The following is a 13,815-nucleotide window of genomic DNA, read 5'->3' as shown; positions in this document are numbered from 1 at the left end:
TGACATTGGGAAATTGGCTGTTTTTGGCCTACAGAGGGCCTCCAGAAGGGGCAGGGAGGGAATTTTCACCCTACCCAGGCACTGAATTATGGGTGTGGACATTTACACAGGTGCAATAGTGTGTAGGTATATGTTTTCAACACCTGAGGAGAAATGGTTCGCCATTACTGCTCTAAAGTGTTAGGAAGAATGTACATTTCAGCAGGACATTTTAGAGACCAGGCAGAGGTGGGTTCCTGCTGGTTCAGACCAGTTCTATAGAACTAGTAAAGGGAATTTCTCTCCGCTCGCCAAACTGGCAGGGATGGCTGACTGGACATGCCTCCAAACTGGCTCTCTTGGCAGTGCCATAGGCACCACCATCTTGTTTTTGGCTTCTGCGCATGCATAGAAGCTCAGATTTTAGCACTGCACATTTGCGACTAAGTGGCATATGAGGAAGCAAACCGGCAGCGAGGTAATAGGACTGTGGGAATTTGGGGAATGGGCGGTTGCAATAGGGTGTAGAGTATTAGCCATAACAAATTCTTTTCTAGATACTCAAGGTCATCCTTTGTTCAGCACCTTGCTGGAAGTTAATGCGAGGATCGGACACATTGGCAGAATCAGATTGGACCATGTGATGAACTTGTGGGTGTGGGAATTGGGAATGAACTTGAAACTGGGTAAAGAAAACCACCGGACTTCAGATCTCCAAGATGTTGCTAATACGACTCTGTTAATACATTGAAACTTTGAGAAAGGACATGTCTTGGACTCTGATTTAATTCTTGGATGCTATTTGGACCCTTGACATGATGTTACATAGTTAGGGTAATGAAACCTAGTTTGGGTAAAGAAAACAAGTAAGTTCAGAGAGCACCAAGCACCCCTCCGTTTCAACCCCAAACTATAAATATTTTATTTAATGCATCAAATAACCAGACAATTAGCTACAAACCAATGGCTGCAGAGAATATTGATTATATTGTAAACTTTCATATCCAATGCTTTTATCAGCATAGTTCATGGAAAGAATGGAACTCTTATCACAGACATATTCTTCTGTCTCCTTATTTCATGTTTCCTCACATTATTTGCTGGAGTCTTTCTTTCGCACCTCCAAATATATTTTGATTGTTCCGCAAGAAATCAATGTGGGGTTTTTTTTAAAAGCACGTCGTCCAAGATAAACAGACTTTATTCCCCTTGAGGCATTCCAAATGGAACAGAACCTTCAAAGAGACAGTAAAGCTCTCTTGTATGATTTCTCTAATGATGCTATGTGAGACAATGAATACGTGCTGACATTTTGCTAGCCCTATTGGTAGCTTTGTCAGAGCAGATTTGAAACCAGACCTGGCAGTACAAATCTCATCTTTAGCAGCTGTGAAAATCTAGACCAGTGATGGTGAACCTGTGACACGCAGAGCCATGTCCGAGGGCACATGAGGCGTTGCTCTGTGAGCTCCACACATGCACGCACTGGCCAGCTGATTTTCGACCTTCTGCTGTTTTTGCTCTCTCCAGGCTTCAGGAATGGCAGAGGTGACAAACATTTATTATCTATGTAACTGTCTGTCTGTCTGTCTGCCCATCCGTCTGTCCATCCATCTGTCTGTCTATCTGTCTATCTATCTCTCTATCCATCTATCTATCCATCCACATCTCTCCATCCATCCATCCATCCATCTATCTATCCATCTCTCTCTCTCTCTCCATCCATCCATCCATCCATCCATCTATCCATCCATATATATCTCTCTCTACATACATACATACATACATACATACATACATACATACATACGTTTGTTTGTTTGTTTGATTGATTGATTTGTATGCCGCCCCTCTCCGTAGACTTGGGGCGGCTCACAGAAATAATAAAGACAATGTAAAAACAAATCTAATAATTTAAAAAACACTAAAAACCTGATTATTAAAAGCAAACATACACACAAACATACCATGTATAAACTGTATAGGCCTGGGGGAGATGGCAGAGGTGGGTTTTAAGAAGTTTACGAAAGGCAAGGAGGGTGGGGGCAGTTCTAATCACAGGGGGGAGCTGGTTCCAGAGGGTCGGGGCCGCAACAGAGAAGGCTCTTCCCTGGGTCCCGCCAAATGACATTGTTTAGTCGACGGGACCCGGAGAAGGCCAACTCTGTGGGATTTAATTGGTCGCTGGGATTCGTGCGGCAGAAGGTGGTCCTGGAGATGTTCTTGTCCGATGCCATGAAGGGCCTTATAGGTCATAACCAACACTTTGAATTGTGACCGGAAACTGATCGGCAACCAATGCAGACTGCAGAGTGTTGGTGTAACATGGGCTTACCTGGGGAAGCCCATGATTGCTCTCGCAGCTGCATTCTGCACAATCTGAAGTTTCCGAACACTTTTCAAAGGTAGCCCCATGTAGAGAGCAAACTGGCCATGCCCACCCCAGGCTTGGGGGTCAAACATAACCCTGATGCAGCCTTCAATGAAATCAAATTTGACATCCCTGCTCTAAAAGGATGCAAATGACCAGCAAGGAATATAAATTCTTCCATTCTCCAATATCCTGTCAGATTTGAAGAAGTTTCTTGGTGAAAAACAAAATATCTTCAATGGGGGGAGGGACCGAGTTGCCTCCTGAAGAAGCAATTTTGAGACAACCATGACCTGTATGACTGACAATATCTACAGATGTACGTGACTGGATATATTTATGAGATCAAAACACCAAAATCAGTCTTCATATGGCACAGTGGTTAGAGTGCAACACTGCAGGCTACTTCAGCTACCTGCTAGCGATAGTTCAGCAGTTCAAATCTCACCAGCAATTCAAAGTTGACTCAGCCTTCCATCTTTCCAAGATGGGCAAAATGAGAACCCAGATTGTTGGGGGCAATAGGCTGATTCTGTAAACAACTTAGAGAGGGCTGTAAAGTACTGTGGAGCAGTTTATAAATCTAAATGCTATTGCTGTACAGTATTTTCCTCCTGCTAAAATCTCAAATACTAACTAAAAAGAAGGTCTCTTTCAAATCAAGCTTAATTCCTGGTACACAAATGGATTGATTCAACTACAATAAATTGGTTGATTCGGCTACAACAACCTAAGAATGGAAAACAAGAAAACTAATAAATGTACATATAGGTACAGTAAGTAAAATAGAATTGAATAGAATAGAATTCTTTATTGGCCAAGTGTCTTGGTGCACATGCTCTCAGTGTACATAAAAGAAAATATAGATTTGTCAAGAATCATGTGGTACAACACTTAATGATTGTCATAGGGGTTAAATAAAACGCCGCTACAGAGCACTGCACACCAAGACAATTAGACACAAGAACAGTTTTTTTACGAACGCCATCACTCTACTAAACAAATAATTCCCTCAACACTGTCAGACTTTCTACTAAATCTGCACTTCTATTCTACTAGTTTTTCTCATCATTCCTATCACCCATTTCCTCCCATATTGACTGTATGACTGTAACTTGTTGCTTATCTCCTAAGATTTTTATTAATATTGCCTCTTCATTGCTTATTTGACCCCTGTGACAATCATTAAGTGTTGTACCACATGATTCTTGACAAATGTATATTTTATTTTATTTTATGTACGCTGAGAGCATATACACCAAGACAAATTCTTTGTGTGTCCAATCACACTTGGCCAATAAAAATTCTATTCTATTCTATTCTATTCTATAAGCAGTGAAGAAACAATCAATATTAATAAAAATCTTAGGATACAAGCAACAAATTACAGTCATACAGTTCTTAGTGGGGGAAAATAGGTAATAGGAATGTTGAGAAAACGTAGTTGCAGAATTAAGTGATATGTTCTAATTTATCTGTCACTTCTGTCATATAATAGCTCAAATCTTTATACTTTCTTAGATTAAGTTGCATAGATGATCTGACTTGCTTAGTTTTTCAATATATTTAAGCCTATCAAAATACTCTTAAGGCAATGTGACGTGCTCCTGCAATGCAAAATAAATATTCACTCCCATTCTTCTCTTCATCTAAATTAGGTTTAAAAAAAGAAGAAGAACTGGGGAACTTCAGGGAATTTTGTTCCTGTTTCAGTCTTTGAGGTGGCTTCCTTTCTCTAATTGAGCAAATTAAACTGGGCTGAGAATCTAATCCCTGTATTAGTCACCATGAAGAATGTAATATAAACAGTACCACAAGGAATATAGTTTAATCTCCAGCGTGTGCTCATGATGAAGTAATCACAGCCAACCACGACATGTATAACTTATTCACATTTGTTCTCATCATCCTTCTTAGATCTTGCCAACTGACTCTTAACAAAAGAAGTCATTATCCCACAGCACAGAGTGGAATGGCAAATGAGCAGTGGGGAAAACTCGCTGGCACAAAGTGAATATGGTAATAAATATAAATGGCAACAGGTGAGACGAACTCTGCTTTCGAACTTTTTTTTTTTAAGGGGAACAATGTCATATGTTCCGTTACATCTGAAATAACGACATGCAAAGTGTTTAGAACACACAATGTAATTTATAAGTAGAGCTGTTATATAATTTGTTACTTTCTTGATTAAAGGGTAAGTAAAGTTAAAAAAGAGAGAGAACGATGTGCTTTTAGGTAATAGGAATATCTATTACCTAAGACTTTGTTTTGAAAGTTGGATCAACAATGCTATGGAACATAGATACTGTACATTCTTTCCTTTGTCATAAATGCAACATTTGAACAATGTAAGATAATCTGCTCTCATTGGTAAGCTGCATATTTTAAAATAATAGCATACTTCCCCCTCACTCAAAAAAAAAATAAATTGTTCCCCTTTTCCTCAAATAAGATAGATTTTAGTATATGGAATATGTTTAAATTCTTCTCCTCGCCTTCCGTAAAAGTTTAAAGACCTATCTGTGCTGCCAGGCTTGGGGCCATTAGACCTTATCCCCCTGGTCGACGAGTGTAGTATGTCTTGCTGTGTGAATGGAAATGAATGATTAAATGTTATTTTTGAGTTTTTAATTTTTTTTAGCTATATTAATTGGACTTTTTAGGTATGCATATTGTGAGCCGCCCCAAGTCCTCCAATAGGTAGGTAGATAGGTAGGTAGGTAGGTAGGTAGGCAGGCAGGCAGGCAGGCAGGCAGGCAGGCAGGCAGTTCCTCAGTTGTGCCTCCTCCTCAACGTTTTCTAATGAATATGGCTGCTTTCGGCCAAACCCCAATTGCTTATAATTATACGGAAGGCATTTAAGAACTTAAGAAGAACTTAAAGAACTTCCAACATTTAACAGAGGCAAGAAAATTGAGAAAATAAGAGTGAGAGAGAACAAAGGTGTTACCTGCAGAAGGCAATCTCAGTGGCTGGCAAACTTCATTTTCACCAGCTTCCTCGAGGGAAATGAACAGCTTCCTGACCAGCGTCACAGAAACAGTCTGTACTAATAGAGAAGTGAGGTTTGATCGGTGTTGTTTATAGCTTCCATCTTCAAAAGGTTGTGGGGGGGGGGGGAGACAGAGAAAAAGAAAGACAAGGGAGAAAAAATTAGTAAGTCACTATTATCAAAACTTTATTCCATTTCCCTGTTTTTGCATAGTAGAAATTACAGATACTTCTCAACTTATGAGCACAATGGATCCCAGAAGTCCTGTTGCTAAACAAAACAGTTGTGAAATGAATTTTGCTTAATGCTATGACCTTTCTTGCCACAGTTGTTAAATGAATCACTACAGATTTTAAGTTAGGGGCACAATTGTTAAGTGAATCTGGCTTCCATATTGACTTTGCTTGCCAGAAGAAAAAAACAAAAACAATAAATAATAATAATAATAATAATAATAATAATAATAATAATAATAATAATAATTTATTAGATTTGTATGCCGCCCCTCTCCAAAGACTCGAGGCGGCTCACAACAATAATAAAAACAATATTATAGTGAAACAAATATAATATTAAAAAAGAAGCATATAAAACCCTATCATATTTAAAAACCAAACAACACATACATACCAAATATAAAATATAAAGAGCCTGAGGGAAAGGTGTCTCAACTCCCCCATGCCTGGTGGTATAGATGGGTCTTGAGTAGTTTACGAAAGACAAGGAGGGTGGGGGCAATTCTAATCTCTGGGAGGAATTGATTCCAGAGGGCCAGGGCCGCCACAGAGAAGGCTCTTCCCCTGGGGCCCGCCAAACGACATTTTTTAGTCAACGGGACCCGGAGAAGGCCAACTCTGTGGGATCTTATCGGTAGCTGGGATTCGTGCAGTAGCAGGTGGTTCCGGAGGTAATCTGGTCCAATGCCATGTAGGGCTTTAAAGGTCATAACCAACACTTTGAATTGTGACTGGAAACTGATCGGCAGCCAATGCAGGCCACGGAGCATTGTAGAAATGTGGGCAAATCTAGGTAGCCCCACGATGGTTCTCGCAGCCACGTTCTGCACGATCTGAAGTTTCCGAACACTTTTCAAAGTTAGCCCCATGTAGTAATCGAACCTCGAGGTGAGGAGGGCATGAGCGACTGTGAGCAATGACTCCCTGTCCCTGAAATATTCTTAAATGAAGTTGATGGCCAATCATGATTAGGAATGTATTTCTGATCTGGCAAATTTCTATTCCATTTGCACTTGTAAAATGATATGGACAAAGTTGCTTCTTGGCTATTTTGCATGGGTTTTGGTAAGAATGTAAACACTTTTCTGCTGCCGTTTTGAATTATCTGGGATGAAGGGCAGATAAGTTTGTGGAAGGTCTGTTAATCTGACTCCCATGACCTGGGCAGCAGGAAGGATGGGGTGGAGTGCAGTTCCACCAGCAGAAATGAAGATGCATGCACAGCTCCAGCTGATCAGCGGCTATCACTTCCTGGATTACTGGTCTCGGCTTAGCTCTCCTTTTTTTCTCTGCTGCTGCTGCTGCATCTGCACTACTTGCTTTTTTCCTCTTTCCTCCTTCCTGGCCTCAGACGAGCTTCCCTCTCTCCTGTTTGGCTCCCCTCCAGCAGCCACCTCCCGCTTGAACTGCAAGCAGAAGGCCTGGGTGAAAGCGAAGCTGGCAGCACTTATGCTTCTGGCAGCACCCGTCCGCCTATCTACCCAGCCTGAAGTGAGGGGGTGTGAAGCAAATTGTCACCCCAGCGAGCAACATTGGTAAGCTTGTAAGTCGAGGACTTAACAGTTCACCTGAACGATGTTGATCATTCAAGCCACTCCCTGGCCGGCAAGTCACTCCTACTCAGTCACATGACCATTAAGCCACACCCACAAAATAAGCCACACCCACAGTATGGCAGTAAAAATTTTGGCTGCCCATTACTGCCTGGAACTGACTGCTCAGTGAGTTTTTGCTCCAAATGATTGCTTTAGTTTTACCGAAATTTGGGTGTTTTAATTTGGAGTAGCAAAGGATGATTGGCTGGTGATTATTGTACTGTTGGTTTGAAAAGTTGGTTTGACATTGTAACATGGAAATAAGTAATTAAACAGCATATCCACATACACTTTTCAAGTCACATCATAACTAAAATAATTGTCAGAAGCCGGGATTTTAGAAATACACTTTAGGCATTTTCCCTCCTAAAAAACAGACACCTGAAAATGGTTCCTTTAAGTCACAAATATTTTATCAGCCTCTGGAAATCCAGCACATTACTTGGTTGCATTTTTGAACTGCTCTGTCTGGAAATTTGTCCTGACAGCTGGAATGGGCCCTTTTGCCCCCCAGAGGCGGAGTAAAGACGCTGAGACATATATTGTGGATTAAGGGTCATTTATTAATTATCATAAATTTAAATGACTTTAAATAAATTTAAATACGTAACTTTGAATATTTAATTCAAAACAGACTAAGGACCTGCAGAGCCAAACTAACGGGGCGGAAATTCCTACCATAACATTCCTTGGCAACATTGGGCAAGAACTCCTTGCTGAACCAGGTGGAGGTACCACCTTCACCTGGATCAAACCACGCCCCTTCGTCGTGTGGGAGGAATTCACCCTCCAATCCCCGGGGGAGATTGGATCCGGTGATTCCCATGGACATCCTCTCTCCAATCCCCGACGTTGCTCAAACCTCTAGTTCCTGGAGAGAGGCGGTCCATCACCCTTAAAGAATGCCCGAAAGGAGCATGCACAGTTGCTTCTAATTGCCCATTTCCGCCCCCAACCTGCCAAACCCCAGTGACCAAAGTGAGGCCTATTTAAACAACTAAAAGCGCCGCACCCCCTAACCAATCCAGTCCGCACCGTCAGTGTGGAATAGGCGAAAAAACGGCCGCCTCTAAAGGGGAGGCCACAAAAAATTCCTATTTGGCCCCAAAGGCGACCTCCTTAGGACACACTGTTGATAGCGAAGGGTAGGCGGGTGTTCGCTGGCAAAGGCAATGGGGGTCCCTTCCAGATCGCCCTTTAAATAGGGCGATCTGGGACCCGGCAGGGCAAGCCGGTAGCGCGCTCTCATTGGCGCGCTGCCAGAAGCCGAACTTCCGGGTTCCGAATGAACCCGGAAGTGCTGAGCTCTGAAAAGAGCTAGCTCAGCGTCGCCCCCCGCCCTGTAGGCAATTTCAGCCGGCGGCTTTAAAAACCACCGGCTGGGCATTTGTGGTGTAACTTCACTACTTTTGCACTTTGCCATCAAAATTGGCATGGGTTATCCTCTGCTATATCCTTTAAAAGGGCAATCCTACTCACCGTCCACCTTTTCTTCGCATTGCCAAACATTGAGAAAAATGTTACTACGTCACCTCCAAACATAGTTCACAAAATCATATACCAAAATGTCCTTCCAGTTAATGACTACTTCACCTTCAATTGCAACAACACACAAGCACGTAATAGATTCAAACTGAATCTCAACCACTCCAAACTAGACTGCAAAAAATACGACTTCAGCAATAGAGTGATCAACACCTGGAATTCACTACCTGACTCTGTTGTTCCTTCCCCAAATCCCCAAATCTTTAACCTTAGATTATCTACAGTTGACATTTCCTGTTTTCTAAGAGGTCTGTAAGGAGCATGTACCTTTGTGCCTACGGTCCCCGTCCTACTGCCCTAGTGTCTTCTTTTATCATTGCTTTCTGTTTTGTGTTTATATAAACTACTATCCTATACTTCAGTGTTTCCCAACCTTGGCAACTTGAAGATATCTGGACTTCAACTCCCACAATTCCCCAGCCAGCGAATGCTGGCTGGGAAATTGTGGGGGTTGAAGTCCAGATATTTTCAAGTTGCCAAGGTTGGGAAACACTGCTATACTTGATTGACAAAATAAATAAATAAGTAATAAATAAAAATAAACTGTCTCTCTTGGGAGGACACAATTTCCACTCTACACATCATCTTTGTTGACCTTCTCAGAATCTCTTCCAGTCAGTCTAAAACAGGTAAGTCAAATCAGTTGCATTGAGGGCCACATCAGGACTTCATTTGTTGTGCTCAATGAGTGCTGGTGTGGTTTAGTGTTTAAAATATTGATTTGGGAGCACCACCACCCCCCAGATTCCAGTCTATCTTCAAGTATGGAATCACTCTCAGCCCACCTGAACTTACAAGGTGGTTGTGGTGAAAAATGGGAAGAACAAGGACTATGTCTAATATCTTAAGCTCTTCTGCAAATGATGGGATAGAAATCAGGGTTGTGTTTGACCTTGGGGGGCTGGGGTGGGTGTGGACAGAGGGGTTTGATTTGATTTGATTTATTGGATTTGTATGCCGCCCCTCTCCGGAGACTCGGGGCGGCTAACAACAATAATAAAACAGTATACAAAATAATCCAATAGTAAAAACGATTAAAAACCCATTAATATAAAACCCAAACGTACATACAGACATACCATGCATAAAATTGTAAAGGCCTAGGGGGAAAGAGTATCTCAGTTCCCCCATGCCTGACGGCAGAGGTGGGTTTTAAGTAGCTTACGAAAGGCAAGAAGGGTGGGGGCAATTCTAATCTCTGGGGGGAGTTGGTTCCAGAGGGCCGGGGCCGCCACAGAGAAGGCTCTTCCCTGGGTCCCGCCAAGCGGCATTGTTTAGTTGACGGGACCTGGAGAAGACCCACTCTGTGGGACCTAACTGGTCACTGGGATTCGTGCAACTTGAAGTCACTGGGTTTGGCTAGCTTGAAGTCACTCATGTCAGAGGCGCCTGTGATGGCCCAAGTGCTCTGCTAGCAAAAAGGGCTCCCGAGCTCTGTTTTTGGCTGTGACAACCTCCTGCAATCCCCTACCAGTGAAAATGGAACTTGGGAGGGCCACACCCAGCCCTCCTGAGCTCTGTTTTGACTGGCAAAGGCACTGCAGGCTGTCGTTCACTGTTTCCGAGGCAACCCCATGGGCCAGAGCTAAGCATTCCATAGGCCACATCTGGGCCCTGGGCTTTGAGTTTCACACCCCTGGTCTAGAGTAAAAGTAAGACTTATATCTGAATAATTTTTCCTAGGGGTTTAACACTCATGCTAAATAGGAAAGCACATTCAATGCATCTTAATCTCCGATAGCTCCATTATTATGGAATAAAGCGGTAGTCTTACAACATGACATCCCTGAATAAATGTTGTGACCTTGACTGATTCTCCACCCCACATTATTAACTTCAAAGGATGGTTGTTTAAATAGCATGATGGATTTTAAAAAAGGGATCTTCAGATCTGGAGAAAAAAGAATCCGAGACTGCAAATAGAAAAAGCAGCTTCAGTCATATTATTTTTTTTAGCTCTCCCTGAGAAACATTCCACAGACAGATTTTAAAGGTTTATTTTCCGTCTGTATAAACTGTATATAATGAAAAGAAAATTTAGAGAAGGTATTTCTGTCATTGTTGAATAAAGTGAACCATCTATAAACAAGGCTGAAAACAGCTTTCTTTCACATTTGTGAATCTTCCCCTAATATGCTCTAGAACAGTATTTTAATGATCTCCTCTGCCTCCCATTTTAAGGGGGGAAATGACTAATATAAAATTGACTTTTAACTTCATTGCATTACTTTTGAAATAACAGAACTGGGTGGTTTATTAATTTTTCACCTTAAGCATACTGGAAATTTGACAGTTTTATGCTTTGAATAGATACTCCAAAGAGCCTTATTCTGTGTTCTTCGAAAATATAAAATTAGAATAGAAAAGTATGTTTAGTAGATAAAATGTATACATTTTATACCCTGCACAACTATAACCTATCACAGCAAATCATGAATAAGGGATGTTCGGTGGAATAAAAATGTGGCTCACTCAACAAGCTCAGTCAGCAATCTCCTGGACATCTTCAATTTATACTTAAAAGGAATACACTAACTTTAGGCATTATAATTTGGGAAGCAGGAAAAAAAATATAATACGTGGTGGTCCTCATACATATCAGAATAGAATCTCAAAATTTTTTGACACATGACTAGCTTTCAATTTCTTACAAAGGCAGTGATCATTTAGAAACATAGAAGATTGATGGCAGAAAAAGACCTCATGGTCCATCTAGTCTGCTCTTATACTATTTCCTGTATTTTATCTTAGAATGGCTACAGTGATACCTCTACTTATGAATTTTATTCGTTCCGTGACCAGGTTCATAAGTAGAAAAGTTTGTAAGAAGAAACCATTTTTCCCATAGGAATCAATGTAAAAGCAAATAATGTGTGCGATTGGGGAAACCACAGGGAGGGTGGAGGCCCTGTTTCCTCCCAGGAGATTCCTAAAGAGGCCCCATGGAGGCTTCTCCCCGCCTTTTACGGCCCTGTTTCTTCCCAGGAGATTCCTACAGAGGCCCCATAGAGGCTTCTCCCTGCCTTTTATTATTTATTTATTTATTATTTATTTATTTATTAATCAGATTTGTATGCCGCCCCTCTCCGTAGACTCGGGGCGGCTAACAACAACAATAATACAATGTAAACAAATCTAATATTTAAGTTAATTTAAAAAACCCCAATTTAAGAAACCAATCATACATACTGACATACCATGCATAAATTTTATAAGCCTAGGGGGAAGGGATAGTCTCAATTCCCCCATGCCTGACGACAGAGGTGGGTTTTAAGGAGCTTACGAAATGCAAGGAGGGTGGGGGCAACTCTGATATCTGGGGGGAGTTGGTTCCAAAGGGTCGGGGCCGCCACAGAGAAGGCTCTTCTCCTGGGTCCCACCAAATGACATTGTTTAGTTGACGGGACCCGGAGAAGGCCAATTCTGCGGGACCTAACTGGTCACTGGGATTCATGCGGCAGAAGGCGGTCCCAGAGATATTCTGGTCCGGTGCCGTGAAGGGCTTTATAGTTACAGTTTTGGAGGCTTGGGTTTGTAAGTGGTAAATGGTTCTTGAGACGAGGCAAAAAAATATTGAGTTATCTTAAGAGCCTCAGTGGTGCAGTACTGCAAGCTATTTCTGTTGACAGATTGAATCTCAGTAGGCTCGAGGTTGACTCAGCCTTCCATCTTCCAAGGTTGGTAAAATGAGGACCCAAATTGTTGACGGGAATATGCTTACTCTCTGTAAACTGCTCAGAAGAGATGTAAAACACTGTGAAGTAGTACATAAATCTAAATGCTATTGCTATTGCTATCTCATACATGTCTTTTAATTATTTTTACATTATTCCATTCAATTGAACCTAAAATAAATCCATCCTTTGGTGGGAGGGTATGGTATATACAAGTAATCCAACCAGAATTAATATCCTATCACAAGTATTAGAGATTCTTTTAAAGGTTTTAATGAGACCTGTGCTCAAAAGAGAAAATGTAATTTGGAGCCCATGTTCGCATCTCTATGGAGGATAGCAATACCAATAGAAATAGCACTTAGACTTTTGTACCACTTCATAGTGTTTTACAGCCCTCTCTAAGTGGTTTACAGAGTCAGCATATTGCCCCCCAAAATCTGCAAAAATAAAAATATCTTCATTAACAATATTTTAGTAGAAAAGCCAATCTTGCAGAAGGTAAAATAATAGCCCCTTTTAACAGAGCTGTTTTAAGGGCACTTTCAAAATTGTTTTCCAGATAACTTAAAATGGCTCTTCTTGCTTCTGTAATAGCAGAAAGATTTTTCCCTGGGTGAGCCGGTGTGATGTGCAATTTTCAAATGCACAAAGATCAAGAGTGAATTTAAGAAGGGGAAAAAAACCTTTGTATTGATTTGAGGCATGGCAGAGTAAAATGGGCACTTTTCCTAGGGTGTTCTGTACTTTTATGGCAGACTTAATGTTTATCCTCAGTTGGAGCATGTTATCCCAATGTTTCTTGTTCTCTTTAAAAAATGGTTTGTTTAAAAAAGTATTGGATGCCGTCCTTTCTATTTCCTTTTTCAATTTCCATTATTTTTTCCCCAAACCAAAATAGAGAAACAGTATAGTATTGTGGGGGTGAATGTGACATCTCTGCTTGAGAACTAATTTCTAAAATGAACTGTTTGATCTTTATGTCTTTAAGTCTTCTGCAACTTAAAATTACAACAATGGTTTAATAAAACTATGTGTAGCTTTGGCCCCAAAGTCTCATATTAATAAAAAGGATCCAAAGAGGGAAATGTATATTAAATTATACTAGTTAGGTATATCACTTTGGTTTATGTAATTTAAATTCAAGGTCTGGATTGTCTCCTTGAAAGTCCTGCACGGCATGAAACCAGAATACCTGAAGAACCATCTCATCCAAATATATTGACCTGTGTCACCTGGTGAAGCATCTTGCATAGTCCATCCATCAGGGGAATTTGACTGATGAGATCTAGGAAGAGGATCTTCTCAGCTGCTGACCCCACTGCATGGAACAACGGTAGGACATTGCAGCATATGATCTTGTGGGCAATACTTAAATCGTGTTTTAGGCGCCGTAGTTCTAGGCTTTCTAGACCCAGGA

The 13,815-nt window shown here is 41.2% G+C and overlaps 1 protein-coding gene across 1 annotated transcript in view; it reads right to left on the bottom strand.

Moving 5' to 3' along the window:
* Positions 1–13,815, bottom strand: part of NAALADL2 (N-acetylated alpha-linked acidic dipeptidase like 2) — a 716,175-nt gene that overhangs the window by 243,280 nt on the left and 459,080 nt on the right. Inside the window, exon 6 of the mRNA XM_070753658.1 lies at positions 5,304–5,447. Coding sequence (XP_070609759.1) covers positions 5,304–5,447 — 144 coding nt within the window. The remainder of the gene's footprint in view (positions 1–5,303; positions 5,448–13,815) is intronic.

Source organism: Erythrolamprus reginae, chromosome 5 (genome assembly GCF_031021105.1).
Source record: "Erythrolamprus reginae isolate rEryReg1 chromosome 5, rEryReg1.hap1, whole genome shotgun sequence".
Taxonomy (NCBI): domain Eukaryota; kingdom Metazoa; phylum Chordata; class Lepidosauria; order Squamata; family Dipsadidae; genus Erythrolamprus; species Erythrolamprus reginae.
Note: the sequence above shows the minus strand (reverse complement) of the source record. Positions and strands in the feature narration are given on the sequence as shown.